At 44.0% G+C, this 20,391-nt stretch overlaps 1 protein-coding gene across 7 annotated transcripts in view; it reads left to right on the forward strand.

The window, feature by feature from the left end:
- Window positions 1-20,391, forward strand: part of ARHGEF6 (Rac/Cdc42 guanine nucleotide exchange factor 6) — a 112,979-nt gene that overhangs the window by 43,206 nt on the left and 49,382 nt on the right. For all 7 annotated transcript variants that reach the window (XM_087859899.1, XM_087859900.1, XM_087859898.1 and 4 more), the window contains 4 exons: window positions 2,174-2,258; window positions 4,430-4,554; window positions 5,839-6,040; window positions 15,490-15,560. In XM_087859899.1, the coding sequence (XP_087716025.1) occupies window positions 2,174-2,258; window positions 4,430-4,554; window positions 5,839-6,040; window positions 15,490-15,560 (483 nt within the window). The remainder of the gene's footprint in view (window positions 1-2,173; window positions 2,259-4,429; window positions 4,555-5,838; window positions 6,041-15,489; window positions 15,561-20,391) is intronic.

Raw genomic sequence — 20,391 nt, forward strand, 5'->3', positions numbered from 1 at the left:
CCAAGTGCCCTTCTGAGTGAATAATGCCAGTATTTCCACATATGGGCTGTCAGTTAACCTGGATAAGGAGCAACAGAAAAAGAAAGGGGAGGTTATCACAGTTTTTGCTCTCCTACCTTATTCTGCTAATATTTACTTCTGCTTCTTATTTCAGACTCTCCCCATCTCCACCACACCTACCCAACAAACGCATCCACGTGCACACACATACTCACACTCCCGTTAGGAATTATGGGCTAAAAACAAAAGAATTTTTTGCTTCGTTGCCATTTTGGCATACGTGTCGTTAACACTTTCCCATGGATGTGCTCTAAGGGAGGGTCAGTGAATCTGGAATGCTCAGGGATACTGGGTTCTCTCTCCAGGGTCTGTTGTATCTTGTTCACCCAGACTTTGGGAAACTAAAACAGAATGCCTATCTATTTATTCCTGGACAACCTTGAATTTTATATTGCAACATCGAGAAACATATTTGGACTGTAGTTATCATTTGACTCTTCAGTAGTATTGGGATTACCCCTTTACTAAAAGTAGATTAATGTGTTATTTTTATTTTTATTTTTTAAAAGATTTATTCATTTTAGAGAGAGAGCACATGTGCGCGAGTGTGAGTTGGGGGGAGGGGCAGAGAGAGACAAAGAATCCTGAAGCAGACTCCGCACTAAGCGTAGAGCCTGCGGCAGGGCTCCATCCCAGGACCCTGAGATCATGACCTGAGCCAAAATCAAGAGGCGGCAGCTTCACCAACTGAGCCACCCAGCTGCCTCTAGCATGTCATTTGTAGATGTGACTGGGCTTTTGAGTCATATTGTTTGAATGCAGAACATTCATTGGTTAAACAAATAGTACAGTCGTGACTCCCAGAATAGGCAGACTTCTATAGGCTCACATTTGCGTATATTATCGATATTGATGCCCCCTCCCAATTTGGAAAAAAAATGGCTACTAGATATTTTCATTCTAGAGGCAGAGTTTAATTTAGGTCTTGAAGAATATATACACAAAGGAGAGAAAATTTTGCCTTGACATGGCTCCCAGAAAACACACAGATTAGGAATGACACGGCTGGCTCTAGCTAATGGTGAGGCCCATTACCAATCATGTCCCACATGGACAGGTACATTTTATTCCTATCACTGCATCTGGGAAAAGAAGATTCAGACTTCTAGACCTCGTGGAATGAAATGTTTTTAGAAGGTACATTTCCATCCAGAACATGGCATCTGGTTTCCCATAGATAAGTCTATCTACATCGTTGGCTGGCAAATTCATAGATTGTACCTATGTTTGAAAATACTTCTAGTTTCAAATACTCACATATGAGACTAGAAGAATTGTCCATACATTTTAATACATCGAATACATTTCTAAATCAACAATTAAGTTGTATTTAAAACAACAGCTGACTGGTGTCTTCACTAGGGACACTGGCATATCAGAATGAAGGCAAAGTGAAATGTTGTATTTATTTCATGTTTTGTTGCTGACAGTTGAGTAGTGTTAGGAAGGCCAGAGGTCCCATCTGGAAAAGTCACCTGAGGCCAGAAAGAGCCAGCACAGGTTCAAATCCATGAAGACGAGCTGAGAGGGGCGAGGTCAAGCAGCAGAAACCAGGAACCGAGGCTGGGAGCCAAAGGCAGGCCTGGAAAAGTTTGGGTGGCATGGACTTGGGATCCCAGGCCATTGGGACCCAGTGGGTGGCAGTGGGGAGAACGGGGAGCAGAGGAAAAGGCAGTGTGGACAGTGGCCCTACTGAATCCAGTGATTGAGCTGCACTCTTGGAAACATGTCAGAAAGGCTCTACCACCTTCTTTGTGGGCTGTAAGGATGTTCTGTAGGTGACGGGCATGAACTGTAACCCATGCGTTCAGGTTTCCTGGAACTGGGCTGAGTATTGACCTGCTCAGGTCAGCCAGGCGCATTTGCTGTGGGCCCTGCTTCTCAGCTTGGCTCTCATTTCCCATCACCGCTTCGCTCTGACTCACCGATGGCCTGCCACATGTCATTAGGTGGCTCAGCTGCTGCTTTCACTTCTCCCGTAGGTACACAGAGGTTTGGGTCTCAGCTTGTACATTTTTGTCTCCTGAGAGCCGGAGGAAGTGGCCGTTTGATAGTTTGGTTTGCTGAGTTGAATACTTACAGTGTCTGACAGTTTCAATTTCCTTTCTCATAGGTATTTGATCCGGATGACCTTTATTCAGGGGTCAACTTCTCCAAGGTTCTGAGCACTCTTTTAGCTGTCAACAAAGCAACAGAAGGTAAGCAGGCTTTGTGATTTATGAGCAGTTCGTGACATGTTTGGATCCACGGGCTTCTCATTCCCCTAGGAGCCAACTGTGGCCACGACTGTTCAGTTGGGGCAGATTTCTCCTCTCCTGGCAAATAAATCCCAGTGGGTGTCACATGCTTTAATTGTTCATAGTTTAGGATTTTAACATGCCTCTCACAGATGTTACTGTAATGCCCTTCATGTAATGATAAGAACCAAGAAACTATTTCGTTCAAAGCTATGGAATGAGCCACTGAGTGTAACAAGACAGAAAATGAAAAGGAAAAGACCAGTTCTCTTTTTCATAAACTTTACAGAAGGTAGCTGTTACTTCCCTGTCCTCACTACAGACATGTTTTTCTCATAGATTTTCGTATGTTATCTGTCCATGTAAAGGAAGCCGTCAGTAACCTTGCACTGGAAATGAAACCTTAGGTTCATAGTGAGTGAAAAGAATATATTTTTTTATTTAAACATTTAATAGCCACCACATTGGAGGTATTGAATATAAATCCTAATAAATGTGAAGAAAACGCTGATACCTTGGAGTATAACTTCACTCCTTCTGTGAGACAGCATCTTACCTACAGCTGGGTGGAAATAACCAGAGTTAAAATGCGTTGAGCCCTCACCATGGGTCGAAACCATTCTAAGAATCATCAGTGGTCTCATCTTTGAAATAACTCTGGGAGTAGGTATTATTATTATTAGGTCCATATTACAGATAAGGGAAGTCAGGCCCACAGTTGCCCTGTTAGAAAGTGGCAGAGCTGGGATTCAAACCCACATCGGACTGACCCCAGGACCCTTATGCCTGATCATGGCTCTTGGCGTTCAGACCGTTGGAGCGTCCATAGGCTGTGTGCCCAGCACTGCCAGGTGCTACAAAGGAAGTGTAAGATATGGTCCCCGCCCTTGAGAAAATGACGGTCTATTTAGGGAGACTCAACTTACCCACGTGAAACAATTAGAGAACAAGAGCAGACAATATAGTCAAGTGCCAAATAGAATGGAGCATCTAGGAAGCTATCAAGTAATTATAGTTTTAGTCAAAAGAGCTGTATATAATAGCAATACATGTAAAAATACTTCTCTAGAGTTGTTCTTTTGCTATTTGGGAAAAAAAATGCTTTTGAGTTATTGCAAGGCGTATAGCAGAAAGTACAGCTAATTCAAGTAACTATATTTAACACACATGACAACTACCCAGTGCTGGGCAGGGAGGATCGTATAATTCTAACATTACGCCATACAAATTATACGTTTCTTTGCCAAACTCTGCTAGCAAGTTTTACAGTCTCTTCCCTTGCCACAGATATTTATAAAATACAAGGAGGTGAAAGTTAAAACCCACAGCATCAAGGAAATTACTTGGATACTGAGCTTGTCGCCTAGGGAATGTTTGGGCTTTAGACTTTTGCAGTTTATGTCTTTTAAAAATAAATGGAGAGGAAAAGAACTCTCATTTGAATTTGTCAAGAAGCCAGCATACGGAAAACCTCCAACTCAGCGCTGGTCTGATCGAATTTCACAAGGTTTCAAGGAAGAGAAGGTTCTTGAGTTTGATTTCTTAAAAGAAGAATCCTGGGATCAAGATCGCATCTCTTACAGACACACATTCTGTCTCCGATTCTCCTTCTGCCCCCCCACCCCCTCACCCCCCACCCCCCCCCCCCCAGGCTCTGGGGGAGAGTTTACATTACAAACGCGGCACATACTGCTGCCTACGAGGAAGACAAGAACCACCCAGTTAAGGGCCAAAACACAAAGAGAGAAGTTTGAAATATTTCAAAGTAATAAGAGCCACAAACAGCTGTTTGGTACCCAATATAGTTCTGTCTTGGAAACAGGGCGTACTGTTGCAACTGGTTCAAGAGGGGAGAGTGGTAGGGAAATGGGTTAAGCGAAAATGTGGCTTTGTCGCTGTTTTTCATTCTACTGGACAGCAATGGCCAGTAAGATTACATGGAAGGAAGTTAGCCACCAAAATGGAGGAGGGGTGGGGTGGAATGAAATACACTTGGGCATGTTCCTACTGGTAACAGCGAGGAGGACGGCCCCCGGTGCCTTTGATAATGTCCCGTGAACGATGATGTGATGTTGTAGCTGTGTTTCTGACATGAGTGGTTCCCTTTATCTTGCCTTTTCCTCTTTCCACAGATCAGCTATCAGAAAGACCATGTGGACGTTCCTCTTCTCTTAGTGCTGCTAATAGTTCTCAGACAAACCCGCAGGGAGCAGTTGTTAGCACAGCTCCAGGCCTGCAAAGGCAGTCAAAGGCAGTGGTAAGTATAGAACCCAATTCCCCTTGCCTGTTCTAAAATCCGTCAAATGAGATTCCCTATCCCGATTTCATCTGCATCTGCGGTGAGATAGCCGGCCTGTGTGTTGGGGGCGTCGCCCCCGAAACTACTCTGAAACCCAGCTCAGGTTCAGGCTGGCCCGCCGGCACCTGTCAGAGGCCTTGTGGGTCAGAGGGTCAGAGACTCTGGGTTGAAGCCCTGGAGTTCTTTCCCGTCCTGGAACCGAGTGAGTCGGTTCGCGGAGAAGGCTATGCAAATGGGAGTCATACTAACTACTTCCTGATGGCAGTGTGCTGTTCTTTCCCTTACCCCTGGTTTATTAGAACTAAATTGTGCCTGGCACAGCCGAGGCAATCAATATCTATTACTTGCTCTCATCATCGTTATTGTCATTTTCTTTTTCTCTTTGCATTCCTAGGGAGCCTGTGAGCAGCTCCCGCATTGGCTGTAGCCCCGTTCTCTTTGCATCTGGTCTTAATGGGAGCTTTTATTTGGGAAGAACTGCCTATCTTCTGCTCGTTAGAGACTTTATTCTTTGTCAGAAGCCACCCACTTGCTCTAAACCATCAGGAGCTCTTAACTTCCAAGGCACTTTAACTACTTCCAAAGCGCTTAACCTTTTGAGATCACGATCCCTTTGAGGAGCTGATGAACACTGTGGGTCCAAAGCCCTGGGCCCCTCTCAGATTGTGTGCAAAATCTCCTGCGTGTGAACTGACGGGGGTGGGGGGTGTGCTTTGGGTAAACATCCACTGGACTCACTAGCCTCTCCAAGGGGCCCGTGACAGGTTAACAACTCCCGACTCAGGTAACTCTGGGGTATGTGATGTTTGCATGACTACATCTTAGCCGATTTAAGATATTCTTAGCAATTGGAAGGTGGGAGGCAGATTTTATGGGTAGATTAGTACCTAATCTTGGCCGTGTAATTATGTAAGACCGTGTCTCTGTGTTGGGTAGAGGCAGGGTGGAATCGTTTATCACTCTACTCTCTTTCCCGGCTCATTTAAATAAGTATCTTCAGGTAATTGGTGAGGGAGAGGGAAATGAAAGCTATGACCCCCTTCAAAACACACATTCTCACAAATGCAAAAGGTTGCATTCGCTTCTGAGCAACCTCCCTCCACCCCCCAGTCCCACTCCTCAGCTCAAAACTCAGGACTGAGGTAGACCTGGGGTTTCATCCTTGCTCACCCCACTTTATTTCCCTCAATTCATTTAATTTCTGCCCTTGCCCCATTTAGATGGCTGCTTTTGTTTCTCTAGGAGATGACGGAAAATGGAAGCCACCAGTTGGTCGTAAAGGCAAGATTCAACTTTAAGCAGACTAACGAAGATGAACTGTCGGTTCGTAAAGGGGACATCATTTATGTCACCAGAGTTGAAGAAGGAGGCTGGTGGGAAGGCACATTAAATGGCAGAACAGGCTGGTTCCCTAGTAATTATGTCCGAGAAATTAAATCCAGTGGTAAGTGGATCTTTTAACAGCCTTTCGGAACGTGACTCTTGTATTTTCTTGTGTTCCTACTGTGAATTTTGTAGTTTTTATTGGTTCCCAGAACCTTTTTGTATTTGCATGTGCACGCCAACAATAAGGGAGAAGAGAACTGGGGTGGGGGGAGGGAAGACTGTGATTAGATATTTTGAAACAAGGTTGTATTTAGATTACATCAAGGGAGCAAAAACCTAAAAAAGCCAAAGAATGCAAAGCTCAGACAACTGTTCCACCTTAACTATGTCCCCTTCTGTCTACTAATTCTAGCCCGTGGGATACAGTTCATAGTCCTTCCTGCTGCTCCAAGACTCACCATGATAGAATACAATAATAAGAGAGGCCATGTGCTAACTTCCTTTTTTTAGCCCTAAGCTCCTTCAGCAGACCTAAGTCTAAATGCCTCAGGGATATGTTCGAGAAATAACAATCATAGGACTGCAAAGCTGTCTGGCCGCTTTGATTCTGAAGAAGATTGTCCTTAACTCGTTGCATACTGCTAACTGCTTATCCTCTTTCATAAAAATACCCAGAGAATGAAATCTAATAATTCTTCAGTAGTCTTTCTAGAACTTGCTTAGCTAACTTCCTTGCCTTTTATTATTTAAGAAAGTAGACCCTGCCTATGCTACTAAAGACCCCTGATGTTTAGAGATATGTCACAATCCAGATAACATAGGGCTCAGTTATTCACATTATTATATCTCTTTATTTCCCCCAAATATTTACCCAAGGGCTCCTTTGAGTGGTTAGCTCCTCAGTGCTTCTTTTCTCTCTTAGATGTCTTTATTGTTTTCTTAATGCCTCAAAATTAATACTATTAACTATATAATTATAGGCTCACTATAAATGAATTAAAACATTACAGAGATGTATAATGTAGATAAAATAAATTCCTCTCTCCTTTGGACCCTCCCCCAGATAACCACACCTTCTGTGTTGTGTGTTCATTTAAGGGCAGCGGGGGGAGCATCTCCTTTGATGGAATAAATGTTTACTAACGGATTTATAATTATATATGTATGTGCAGATTTTTTAGCATTTTTCAAAGATTTTATTTTTAAGTACTCTCCATCCAGTGTGGGGCTTGAACTCACAACCCTGAGATCAAGAGTCACATACTCCACCAACTGAACCAGCTGGGCGCCCCTTAGCATTTTTCATTATTGGGAATCATGACGTTTCTGTTGAGCCCTGAAATATTTTCACAGGCCTTGCTTGGAATTCCCTTGGGTTTGATGATTCCCACAGCTGATTTTTACCCCTTGCTACATCTTTCAATTACTTTGATCTGGTGGTTAGGGTCTTTAACTTTCCAGATTCACTCTAGCTTTGTTCCTTGACTCAGTGTCTTCATCTGCAAAATCAAAAGGCACAGCACTTGCTGCCTTGCCTGGGAATCTCAAGCATTGTTGAGAGGACACGGGAAGTGGACAGACAACATGCCCTTGTTGTCATGTCCCTCACTGAGATGCCTCATAGTGCAGTCTGGCTGCTGTATTGTGGACTGCCCTGGGCCATTGGTCCTGGGCTTTGGGCCCTTCCCTTCAAGTTTCTCCTATACTCTCTTTGGTCTGGAACTCAGTTAAGGAGCTCTGGCTCTGATTTGAGCACGTAGGTAACCCTTAGAAGCATCTTACCCAACCGTCAAGGATAGGTCTGGACAGCTGGGGCCAGGAAGCCTATTAGTTAAATGAAACCTAATTTAAACTCAGTAGCCAGAGTGATGCTTTCAAAATGGAACTGGGGTAATGGCTCTCCATCTCAAAAAGAGTACAAGCCAAGGTCATCTCCCTAGTTTACAAGGCCCTCCATTATCTGGCTTCCTGTTGCCCCTCTGACCTCCTCTCTGACCTTTCTCCCCCCACTCTACTTCAGCCACATGGGCACCTGCCTCACTTGCTGGCCCTCTGCCTGGGACGCTCTCCCCGATACCCGCATGACTGGTTCTCCCACCTCCTTTAGGTCTTTGCTTACTTGTCTGCCTCATAGTAGGGCCTTCTCTGGTCACCTGAGAAAACTGAACCCTATCCTCATTGTCCCCGTCCCCCTTCCCTGCTCTGTTTTTGTTTTTTTTGTTTTGTTTTGTTTACCATTTCTCTCCATCTAACATGGTGTACATGTGCTTATTTATTTCACTCACTGTCTATATCTTACCATTAGAATGCACATGCCACGAAGGCAGAGATGTTCTGTTTTGTTGAGGCTCAGTTCATCTCTGTAAAATGAATGAGTACTGTGGGGCAGCCATTACATTCCGTTCAGCTTCCGTTCAGCTTGGTCACTGAGCATCAGTTAGATACCGGGTAGTAGTGGGGGGGGCGTTATAATAGTCTGTCCTCATGGACCCTGCCTCCAAGGACCTTATAGTCTAGTGGTCAAGATAGGTGTGGACCTAACCAACTGTAAGAGGAGAGCACAAGATAAGTAGCACAGACAACGCACTAAGTCCAGATAAGATGCTGTTGTAGCAGGAAAGAAATGATTCTGTGAACAACAACCTCAGGGCAGGGGGGAAGCACTTAAATTGGGTCTTGAAGGATGAAAAGAAGCTTCAGTAGGTGGAAGGTTGGAGGGCGTTAGTAAGTTCAAGAATGGAAGTTGGAGAGCATGCAGTGGGTGGTAGGGTGACTTGGGTTGAGGGGAAGGCCAGTCAAGAGGAGTGGGGCCTTGGCTGGAGCCACATGAAGAAGGATGTTAACAAAAAGTGGGGAATCGTGTGTGGTTCCGAAAGCTCTTTCTAGCGGTAGTGTGGGGGCTGGATGGCAGAGAAGGGGTAGGGATAAGCAACGAGGATGTGGGGGAAGCCAGTAGAGGCTCTAGCTGAGATTAGGCAGTCCAGATAGTGGTATGGGCCACTTCTGTGATAGTGGAGCGGAACAAGAAGTGGGTGGATGCGGTAGATACTGTTAAAATTAACAATCAAGAAAATTCACCGGTGATTTGTTATGAGCAAAAGGAAGGAGGTAAGGATAATTCCAAGTCTTTAAGGGCCTGTAGTGTCAGGCTTTGTCCTGGGCTCTGGTGAGGCAGAGAAACCGAGACATGAGCTATGCCCTCGTGTTTCTAGTCTCACGGGGGGCTGGGGGTGGCGGGGAGTTCTCTTAGAATGTAGTAGGATAAGCTCAGTGATGGAGTTAAATGCGGGGTGCTGTGGAGAGCGGTGAGCCGAAGAGGGACGCCTGACTCACCAGACATGCAGGGTGACGGGGGCTTACTCAGCTTTGTCAACTTTCTGTGTGTGTTGGGTGGTTGGTCGGCACCTAAGCTGGAGACTAGAGGCCCTGGAGAATCATAGTTTGGAAGATTGCCAGCAGGTAGTTGTCCTTATGGATTTGGAGTCGGGGTTGGGGAGAGCTAACAGCTGGAGATGAAACCAACAACTGACCGTATGAAGTGAGAGAAGATGATACATCAGCGCACAGGGAGTGAGCCGCGGGTGGAGAGATTGGCAGAGGCTTTGTGGAGGAGGTAGGCCTCAAAGACATGGAGGCTGTGGATAGGCCCGGATGAGAGGGAAGGACAATCCAAGTCACTGTGATTGGTGGGGACAGGACAAAAGCCACAGAGCATCTGTGGCAGCACTGAGCAGAGAGAGCAGGGGGGAATGGTGGAGGAGATCAGCTTGAAGGAATGAAGATGTCTTGTTGGGAAGATCAAGGATGCTGTTAAGGGACATTTTTGGTTCAATGCTGTGCTGTTCTGTGTTTGGTTTAGAAAGTGCCTGTCAATTTTGCAATTTCTTTCCACGAAGTTCATACTGATGCGTAAGCTGAGGAAAGGATATTTGTCTTTAAGGAGTTTTCTAAAAAAATGATTCATAGATGAAATGCATCTCTCATAGAAACGACACTGTCCTTTTTCGAGTTTTAAACTCACGGCCATGCAACCTCGTAGGTCATCTGTGAAGCTGAATCAGGCATCGAACTAAAGGACTCCTGTGATCTCTGTCTGCTTACGACAGGGTCAGACATGTAACACAGAGGTCACTCAAATAGTCCATAATTCTGACAAACTCATTCATGGTAGCCTTGGGTACCGTTCATTCAGGCCGACATCACCCATTCCTTCATGTTGTCTTAAAAGCAAAACCAAGCAACCCCAGCCCCGGGCAAACCCTCGCCCTGCAGTTTTCTTCCCTTGAGCTTGTCATCGACAAGAGCGCTGTGTGGTCTGGTAAATGCCCTTGGGGAGTGGCATTTTAAGTTTTAGATTCCACTGTAGCTTTTGTATAGAGGATAATTATGGCCAAAGCCCCGGGGGCAGCTTCTTCCCTCTGTTCAGGAGGAGGCTGGTTTCTAAGGACTTGTGGAACCACCGATCTACCACTGTAGAAAGTTCAGAAATAGAATATTTGAGTATTTCACACACACACACACACACACACGCACGCACACACACACACGCATGTGCACGCGCACACACGTACAAAACTCCTTTCAACATGAGCTTGAGGCTGAAGGTAGAGTAGGTTTTTGTAACCAAGAGGATAAAAGCCTGTCACCAAGGATGATGGAACCTGGACAGTGGTGACATTATGAAGCCATGGTTCCCAGTCCTACTTGCGTACCTCTTGTTTTCTTATTCCGTGAGAAAAATAAGCCCGAATTTGAGCAAAAATATTTTTCCAAAGGTTTTATTTCATGAAAAATACATGTATGAATGAATTAGTCATGATGCAAGCTACAGAGGCTCTCTTAAGGGCCTTTGCTCCTCTGTTTGAGTCAGATATGTTATAAATAAGAAAATTAGCCATTGATAGAATTTTCGGTCCTTTACTTAAAAATCAGTGGTGATCTATAAATTAACATGTTATTTATACCTTCAAGAAATTTCTGCCAGTACATCAGCAACATGGTAAATTATATCTCTTTTTCGTTTTTCTCTCTGTTACTTAGGGAAAAGCTAAGGGTTCTGTCAGGATTTAGTGTTACAGTTTTCCTGGCCAAATTTCCATGCCAAGGAGGTATTGAAGCAAGTATGATCAGAACAGATATTTTAAGCAAATTCTGTCTTCTGTCACTGGTTCAGTGAAAGGGTCATTAAATCCTTTTCCTAAAACTTCTTATTAGCAGGTAAATAGAGCTATCAAATGAGATTAGGTAGCATTCTAATTAAATTTGTATTAAGGCAGATTAAGAAATGGCTCTTCCTACTGATTGTAAACCGAAACTAGGATTGAGCTTTATATTTAGATTTCCTGTTGTAGTCCCCTGGGTATGTCACATGGATGTTTCATATCCAGAGAGACTAGTTGTCACTAGCTGTCTTTTTGTCCAATCCCCACCACAGGCAGTAGGACCGTATATAGCGACAAGGGCGGGGAAGGAACCAGAGGTTACTTGGAAAGGGATCTTTACATCAGGATTAGGAGGGCTTCTTAGGGCTGTGTGTGTGATACTGCTATTGTCTGAGTTCTCTTATGCCAGATAACCCATTTGAATTCCTCATTCAAATTGATTGATGTCAGTGATTTGAATTGAGGAAGAGTGGTGAGAGAGACCACCTTGCCTTGTTCCTGATCTTAGGGGGCGTGCACTCTGCCTTCCATCTCGCACTATTTCTGCGGGTTTTTGGTAGATGCTCTTTACTGAGTTGAAGGAGTTCTACTTTCATTCTTGTTTTGGGGGGTTTGGGGGGTGGGAGTTTTTTCCCCTAGAATGAGTGTTGAGTTTTGTCAAGTGCTTTTTCCACATTGATTGATAGTACCATGTGATGTTTCTTTTTAGACTATTAATATTGTAGGTCCCGTTGATTGATTTTTGAATATTTAACCAACCTTGCATCCCTGGGATGAATTCCATGGTCTACAGTGCTTTAAAAATATTGCTGAATTTTATTTGCTAATGTTTTGTTAAGGTTTTTTGCATCTATATTCATGAGGGCTGCTGGTCTGCAGTTTTCTTTTTTAGACTCTCTGTCCGGCTTCGGGGTCCATGTAGTAGTGACTTCGTAAACTGAGTTGGAAGGTTATCCCTCCTCTCATTTTCTCTAAGAGATATGAAGAATTGGTATTGCCTCTTCCTGAAACATTTGATAGCATTCTCCAGCGAATCCATACAGGCCTGGAGATTTCTTTTTCACGAGTTTTAAATTTAGAAGTTCAATTTCCCTAATAGTTATAAGATAAGGCTATTCAAATGGTCCATTTCCTATTGGGTAAGTTGTGATAGTTCTTGTTTTCTGAAGAGTTGGTTCATTTCACATCTAATTATCAAATGTACATGTGTAGAGTTGCTCAGAGTATCTCTCATCTGTTTGATATCTCCAGGGGCTGTAGTGATATCCGCTGTTTGACTTCTGATATTGGTAATTCGTGTCTTCTCTCTCTTTTTTTCTCTGTCAGTCTTACTAGAGGTTTGACAATGTTATTGATCTTACCAAAGCACCAGCACGTCTGGCCACCCAGGAATCTCCGGACTGGCCACTTTTTTCCTTTCGATTCGTGTCTCTACATTCTACTTGACATAGTGAACATTTTGTTTGAGCTGCAATCGCCCATTCCCGTGACCCTTCCTGCCCTCTTCCGTTTCTTGGCAGGCTCTCCGTTCCTGTTTACCCTCCCTTTCAGCCTGGCTTTTGAAAGGTGACCACATCTTGCTGGTATCTCTAGAAAGTTTCATTTTTATCAAGACCGGTTTACATTATCATTGCACAAAATTTCTGTGAGTTTTCAGTAGAACCATTATCGCTACACTGTAGAAAACTGGCCTGATAAAAAAACTCAAAACAATTCGGTAGCAGTCACTTTTGAGTATGTCTAAGAGTACACCACCGTGGCGGGCTGGAAAGCACAGTGCACTTGGCGATACAGTACCTGGTTCAAGTCGTGGCTCAGCCCCCTACAATCTCAAGTACAGGCAAGGTGCCTCTGCATTGCTCTACTTTGCCCAGTAAGGCCTCGTGAAGCCACCAGGTAGATCAAGGATTTTGAAATAGCATAAAGCTCCCAGAAACTGGCTATGCCCCACTTGTCATCACTTGGAAGTGACAGAATTGGCCCAGATTGCTGCCTTTTTGCCTTATTTTCGCTCCTTGGGCACTGCCATTTCTACAACTGTGCTTCTGGAATCTTCCCTGCCTGGAAAACTCTCTACTGTTTCTCTCCCGGTTTGAATTCTCACCACCCTCCAGGACTAGATCAAGTGCCCCCATGAGGCACCTGGGTGTCTCAATCAGTTAAGCATCTGCCTTCGGCTCAGGTCACGATCCCAGGGTCCTGGGATGGAGCTCCATGTTGGGCTCCCTGCTCAGCGGGGAGTCTGCTTCTCCCTCTCCCTCTGCAGCTCCCCCTGCTCATGCTCTCTCTCACTTCAAAAAAAAAGTGCCCCCTTCCCGGCAAAGTCTTCTCTGACCATCCCAGCTCAAACTGATGGTCCCTCTGAACTCCAGTAGGAATCACTGCCAATGCCATCAGCCAAGCCCTTCAGTAGCCTTATCTCTGGACAGCGTATGGGTTAGGAACACAGACTCTTCTAAAGGCACATCTGGGCTTCAATCTTGCCTCTGCCGTTTACTAGATACCTAGGTGCCCTTAGGCAACTGACTTCATCTCCCTGACCTTAGTGATCTCTTCTGCAAAATGAGATCATCTCTGCCTCACGGGGCTGTTGTGAGGATCAAATAAAACGTCTTAAAAGCTATTAAGTGCCAAATAAATATAAAGGATACTTTTATTTTTAATTTAAATTCAGTTACTTAACATAATAAATTATTGGTTTCATAAGTAGAGGTCATCTTATATAATACCCAGTGCTCATTACATCCCGTAAAGGATATTTTTTTTTAAAGATTTTATTTATTTATTTGACAGAGGTAGAGACAGCCAGCGAGAGAGGGAACACAAGCAGGGGGAGTGGGAGAGGAAGAAGCAGGCTCCCAGTAGAGGAGCCTGATGCGGGTCTGGATCCCAGAACGCGGGGATCACGCCCTGAGCCAAAGGCAGACGCTCAACGACTGAGCCACCCAGGCGCCCCTGTAAAGGATATTTTTAATATAATAATAATGAAAAGTCAAGGTTAGATGAGAAAATATTCATGAAATAATGTTGTGATAGGAGAATTACAGAGGAACACCTGACTGGTTCATTTGGTAGAACGTGCGACTCTTGAACTTGGGATCTTGACTTTGAGCCCCGCATAGGGGATAGAGATTACATAAAAAAATTTTTTAAAGAAAGGTTGTTAGGAGAATTACAAAACTGTAAGTAAAGTAAGAAAGATCCCTCTGTGTGTGTGTGTGTGTGTGTGTGTGTGTGTGTGTGTGTGTTTGTGTCTGTTCACAAATACATACATGAAAAGGATGGGAACACACACTTCATAATGTTACTCTGATGATGGTTAGCTCTGAGTGATGAGCTAATCATTAGTTTTTCTTTTCTTTTCTAAGATTTGCATTTTTTAAGGTGGGAATGTAATAGATTTAAAACTAGAAAATATTTTTTAAAAAGAAAAATCAAGCGTGATGATATCATATCATTTGGTTATTTATATATACTTCACCATACCCCAGAAAGAGTTTAAAGCAGCATACAATATATCAAGATAAAAATGGAATATAAAACAAAATGAAGCAAAGGAGAAAACGAGGGTAGGAAAGATCACCGTCTTGTATTTATCTGAAGTGGTTTTTTTAAAGAAAGAATGTGTTCAGATGTCTCTTAGTCATGAGTTTGATAGGTAAGGGTAACTTTGTAAAAGAAATCATTTTATCGCTGAATGTCATGATATTAAAATGATACATAAAGGAAACAAGAATTTCCTGCTAGTTTTCAGGGTGTTAGAGATTCTGATTATTTTATTTTTGGCACAGTAGAGAGCCCCAGGAAAGGATAGTTGCTATTCTCTATGTTATATTATACTCGTATAGTAACTTACAAGTTACAAATACATATATTTGGTTAGCGTTGGCTTTGCTTACCTGTTTTGAAGAAGTTGAGTGGAGAAACAGACTGCGGTGAATAAACATGCCCGAACGGGGAGAAGTTCTTGCCCTGGCCCCTGACGTTCATTAGCTAGCCTTTTTTTAAAAAAAATTTAAGTTCAATTAGCCAACATATAGTACATCATTAGTTTCAGATGTAGAGTTCAGTGATTCATCAGTTGCATATCACACCCAGTGCTCACCACACCACGTGCCCTCCTTAATGCCCATCCCCCAGTTACCCCATCCGCCCACCCACCTCTCTTTCCACAACCCTCAGTTAGGTTCCTGGACTCGACTCCTCAGAGATTGAGGGGGTCTGGACAAGATCTCACTTGGACCATCTAGAGCTTAGTAAAATTATAGTTTCACTTGTTGAGGAATGTACATTTCCACTGATCCTTCCATTTGACAATATTTATAGTAGGTTAGTTGACCTATGTTATAAAATGTTCCTCTTAGCCTTGTATGTTATTAACATAATTTAAACGTCTTTTTCACAGAGAGACCTCTCTCCCCCAAGGCTGTCAAAGGATTTGAGACTACTCCGCTTACCAAGAACTATTATACTGTGGTGAGTGTTCAGATCATAACCAAAGAATTTCTGGACTGTCTGTTTGGAACCTTTTTACTGGCTGAGCCACTGATGCGTTGAGGTGACACTTACGGGAGACTGGGTCAAGTATTGCAAGGGTATAATGTCAGGGGCGCCGCAGTGGAACTCTTCTGCTTGTAGGCCTCGTACAGTGTCTAGAAGGTTTACATTCACTGTACTGAACAATTCAAAGGTAGCACAAAGACTCAGAGCAAAGGCCTGTTAAACAGTGCCGAGAGAGAAATCGGTTCATATGTAGGCGTTATGGGGAAATTCAGCAGTTAGATATAACCTTACCAGATATTTAGAAGGTGAATTCCCAGGTTCCTCTAAGCAATAAATTTTAAGTGATTGCATACTGTGATTTTATTTTAGAACCAATCAATCCATTATGATGTCCTCGAAAATATTATCAACCTTGTGTTCGAGGAGAGCCTGAAGGGAAGACTGCCCTTTGGCACAGAGGGAAGAATGAAAGGGCTCTGGCTTGAACACAGATATGTCAAAATCTATTAGCTGTAAATAGGGCATGTGCAATATTCAAAATAAGTTCCCATTTGAAAAAAAATCATATTACTCTCCTTAATCTTCTCTCTGCTTTCCTTCATATCTCCTTTCCAGACTTGGCCCAGTCACTAATGAAAAGGTCAAGGCATCATAACCTCTAAGTTTTCCTGTCTGGTAGCTTCGTCATCGTCGTCCCCCACCTTGGCTGAAACAGTGTCACTTTTCACCCAATATTAGATATGTATTTGGGCTGCATACTCCTTTCATTCTGTGCATGGATATTTTTTAAACATCTCTATACATGGCGTTTCTAAAGACAGAACTGCGCTCTTCAGTGAATTTGCTCCATAATGATGACGTGAGCAATAGTTGGTATGAGAATTCAGGAAGGAGCTTCATAGGTGGCATGGACAATAATCAGAGGGGACAATTTTATCACTATTTTTTTCCTTACATGTCTGAGGTTAAAGTGTATTACCCAACAGAGCTGGGCTCCCTTCTCCCTTCCTCTGTGACCATTTCTTTTAGCTTCCAGGTGACCCCCAGTGATTTAATTTTTTTTTAAGATTTTGTTTTTTTTTATTTGAGAGAAAGAAAAAGAGAGAGAGAGCATGAATCAGGAGAGGGGCTGAGGGAGTGGGAGAGGGTGAGACTCTCAAGCAGACTCTGCACTGAGCACAGAGCCCAACAGGGGGCTCCATCTCATGACTCTGAGATCATGACCGAGCCAAAACCAAGAGTCAGGCACTTAACTGACTGAGCCGCCCAGCCACCCCACCCCAGTGATTTAATTTTTTAAAGATTTATTTATTATTAGAGAGAGAGAGAGCACACATGGGTGCACAAGTAGGGAGAGGGGCAGAGGGAGAGGGAGAGAAGTAGACTCCCCACTGAGCATGGAACCCAACACAGGGCTTGATCTCACGACCCTGAGATCAAGAGCTGAGCCAAAATCAAGAGTCAGATGCTTAACTGACGGAGCCACCCAGGCGCCCCCCCGCCCCAGTGATTTAATTTTTAAAGAAAGAATGCAGTCAAATGGTGGATGAAAATATGACCATAGCTTCTTCTCCCTGTGGATTTGAAGTATGCCATCAAGCTGCTTTGGAGCTCTCTCTGCCTCTGCTGATTCTACCAATGTATTTTTTCAAGTTTTTATTTAAATTCCAGGTAGTTCACATACAGTGTATTATTAGTTTCAGATGTACAGTTTAGTGATTCCACACTTCCACACATCACCCCCTGCTCATCATAGTCAGTGCCGTCCTTCATCCCCATCCCCTGTGTCCCCCACCCCCCACCCCACCCCCTCCCCTCTGGTAACCATCACTGTGTTCTCTGTGGTTAAGAGTTTGTGTCTTGCTTTGCCTCTCTGTCTTTTTTTTCACTTTGCTTGTTTGTTTTGTTTCTGAAATTCCGCATATGAGTGAGAGCATATAGTATTTGTCTTTCTCTGACTGATTTATTTCCCTTAGCATTATACTCTGTAGTTCCATCTATGTTGTTGCAAATGGAAAGATGTCATTCTTTTTTGTGGCTGAATAATATTCCTCTGTGTGTGTGTGTGTGTGTGTGTGTGTGTGTGTGTGTGTGTGTGTCAAAAAGTTAAAAATAGAACTGCCTTATGATCCAGCAACCACACTACTGGGTATTTACCCAAAGAACACGAGAATACTAATTCACAGGGTTACACGCACCCCTGCGTTATGGCAGCATTATTTACAACAGCCAAGATATGGAAGTAGCCCGAGTGTCCATCGATAGATGAATGGATAAAGAAGATGTAGTAAGTACATACAATGATTCTACCAATTTCAGATCTCATTGGGATTATCCAAGGCACGTTAACCTCTGTGATTCTTATGGGCCTCATGTAAATTTTATATATAAATTCTGGATGTCCTGCAGTTTGTATCTCCCACCTCCTGTTAGAGTTCATGCGCATGGCTTCTAGTTCCTTGCTGCTTATATAAACAGTTCTGCAGTGAGGAATCTGATACATAGGACTTTGGCAAACTGTATATAAAGATGTGCAGAGTGGATTCTGAGAAGTTAAATTGTCCAAAGGCCTGAGAACCAGGAGAGCCAATGGTGTAAGTTCTAGTCCGAGGGTAGGAGAAGACTGATGTTTCAGTTCAAGACGTCAGGCAGAGAGAACGATTCTCCCTTCCTCTACCTTTTTGTTCTATTCAGGCCCTCAACAGATTGGATGATGCCCACCCACATTGGGGTGGGCACTCTGCTTTACTCACTCTACCAGTTCAAAGGCTCATCTTATCTGGAAACGCACTCACAGACACACCCATAAATAATGTTTAAGCTGGGTACCTTGTGACCCAGTGAAGTGACATGTAAAATTAACCATCACGGGGTGCCTGGGTGGCTCCGATGGTTAAGCATCTGCCTTTGGCTAAGGTTGTGATCTCTGGGTCCTGAAATCGAGCCCTGTGTTGGGCGCCCAGCTCAGCGGGGAGTCTGCTTCTCCCTCTTCCTCTCCCCCCTGCTCATGTGTGCTCTCTCTCTCTCAAATGAATAAATAAAATCTTTAAAAAATAAAATTCAATTAGCCATCACATCATATAAACTTAGGCAGGATAGAGACCTCTTGATTGGCAAGTCTGTAGATATCGTCTCCCCCTTTTCAAGTTTCCAAGGGGTCGTCTCCTGATTTCTGCCCCATTCAGGCCTTGATGCATTCTGGTGGCACATCAGTGTGTCTGAGGCTGGGCCACTCCTGGCCTATTGCTTGGAATAGGTGTTGAGCATCCTTTAGGGCTGGGGCAGCCCAGAGGAGGCTTGTGCTGCCCCTGACCTTGGTTCCTTCCGTGTCCTCAAGATATGCTGCCATTTGTTGAACTTGTTTCCGCATTGAAAAACAGTGTATCATTTTCCTATTCATTGTATTTCTGATAATCTTATCCTGCTCCTTGGCTTTCTTTGAAATATTTAAAAATTAAGAACAACAGCAACAGTAGCAACAAGAAAGGAAAATGGTACCAATGTGAGGGGAGGGATGTTAATTAGCTTGATTGAGGTGATCATTTTGCAGTGTGTGCCTTTATCAAAATATCATGTTATATGCCTCCAATATATATATACTTTTTATTTGTCGGTTGTACCTCAGTAAAACTGAAAAAATGAAGAACAGAGAAAGGAATCTCAGGGGCTTCGTCATCAGGCTTAATTTACACGCAGCACCTAGGTTGTCGCCCCCACGGCCTCGTGGGGAAGGCAGGACAGACATGGTAGTGTAAGCCCCCTGGCAGAGAATGGTGTAAAGGTACACAGTATCCTAACATGGGTTTCTCAAAATGTGGTTGAGGGATCCTGCATCCGACGCCCCCCGGGAAGCTTGTTAAACATGCAGATATCTGGGCCCCATACCTTACTTGCTATACCTCAGAATGTCTGGCCCCAGATCTCAGGAAATCGCATTTTTAACAACTCCTTCAGCCCCTTCCTCGCCTCTTCCACTGCCCCCGCCCACAGGTATTCTGAAGCTCAGGAAACTGACGTTGGAGGACCAATAAAGGGAAAGGTTCAGTGGAAGATGGGATTCAAGCATGTCAAGACTTAGATAAGCAGAGAAGAGCTGGAAGGGAGTTCAGGCAGGGAGGCACTATCTGGGCACAGCTGCCCAGGCAGGAGTGTGCATGCCTGCAGTCCGTCCCCGCCTGCCGTCCATCCCTGCAGGTCACAGGGAGGACTGCTGTCTCTCTTTGCCCATCGAAATGCCCTGGGGAGGGACAATGCTTTATTCACTGCAGCCGTTCCTGCACACGGGAAGGGTGCTGTCCTTTGCACTGCCACACACAGGAATCCGAAGGCTCGATTCCAGCCATGAGCATCAGTCTGCAGAGGGAGACGGGCTGTCTGCCTACACCCAAACGGAAAAATACAAGCAGTAAGGGCCAGCAGTATTTTTTTTTTCTACCTTTCTTCTGCGTAACTTGTGGCGGATGCCTAAAGGGTGTGTCTTAAAGAACTTGCATTCGGGAGGAAAGGTGGGAAGTGTGTGGCAATGTTAGATCACATAAAAATCCCAGGAAACCTCTGGCAGTTTCTGCTCTCATCACCTACCTTCTGCTTACCCCATTTTCTCTCTTACTCATCTGTCTGCCCACTTGCTCCCACCTGAATTTTCTCTATCTTTGTCTAGTGCTTATTCATCCCCCCACCTTTTTAAGACTTTATTTTATAGAGCAGTTTTGGGTTCACAGCAAAACTGAGCAGAAAGTACAGAGATTTCTCATCTACCCACCCCCCAGCCGCACACTTGCACAGCCTCGCCCACTACCAGCAT

This window comes from Ursus americanus, chromosome X (assembly GCF_024610735.1).
Source record: "Ursus americanus isolate L20-20 chromosome X, mUrsAme1.1.p, whole genome shotgun sequence".
Taxonomy (NCBI): Eukaryota; Metazoa; Chordata; class Mammalia; order Carnivora; family Ursidae; genus Ursus; species Ursus americanus.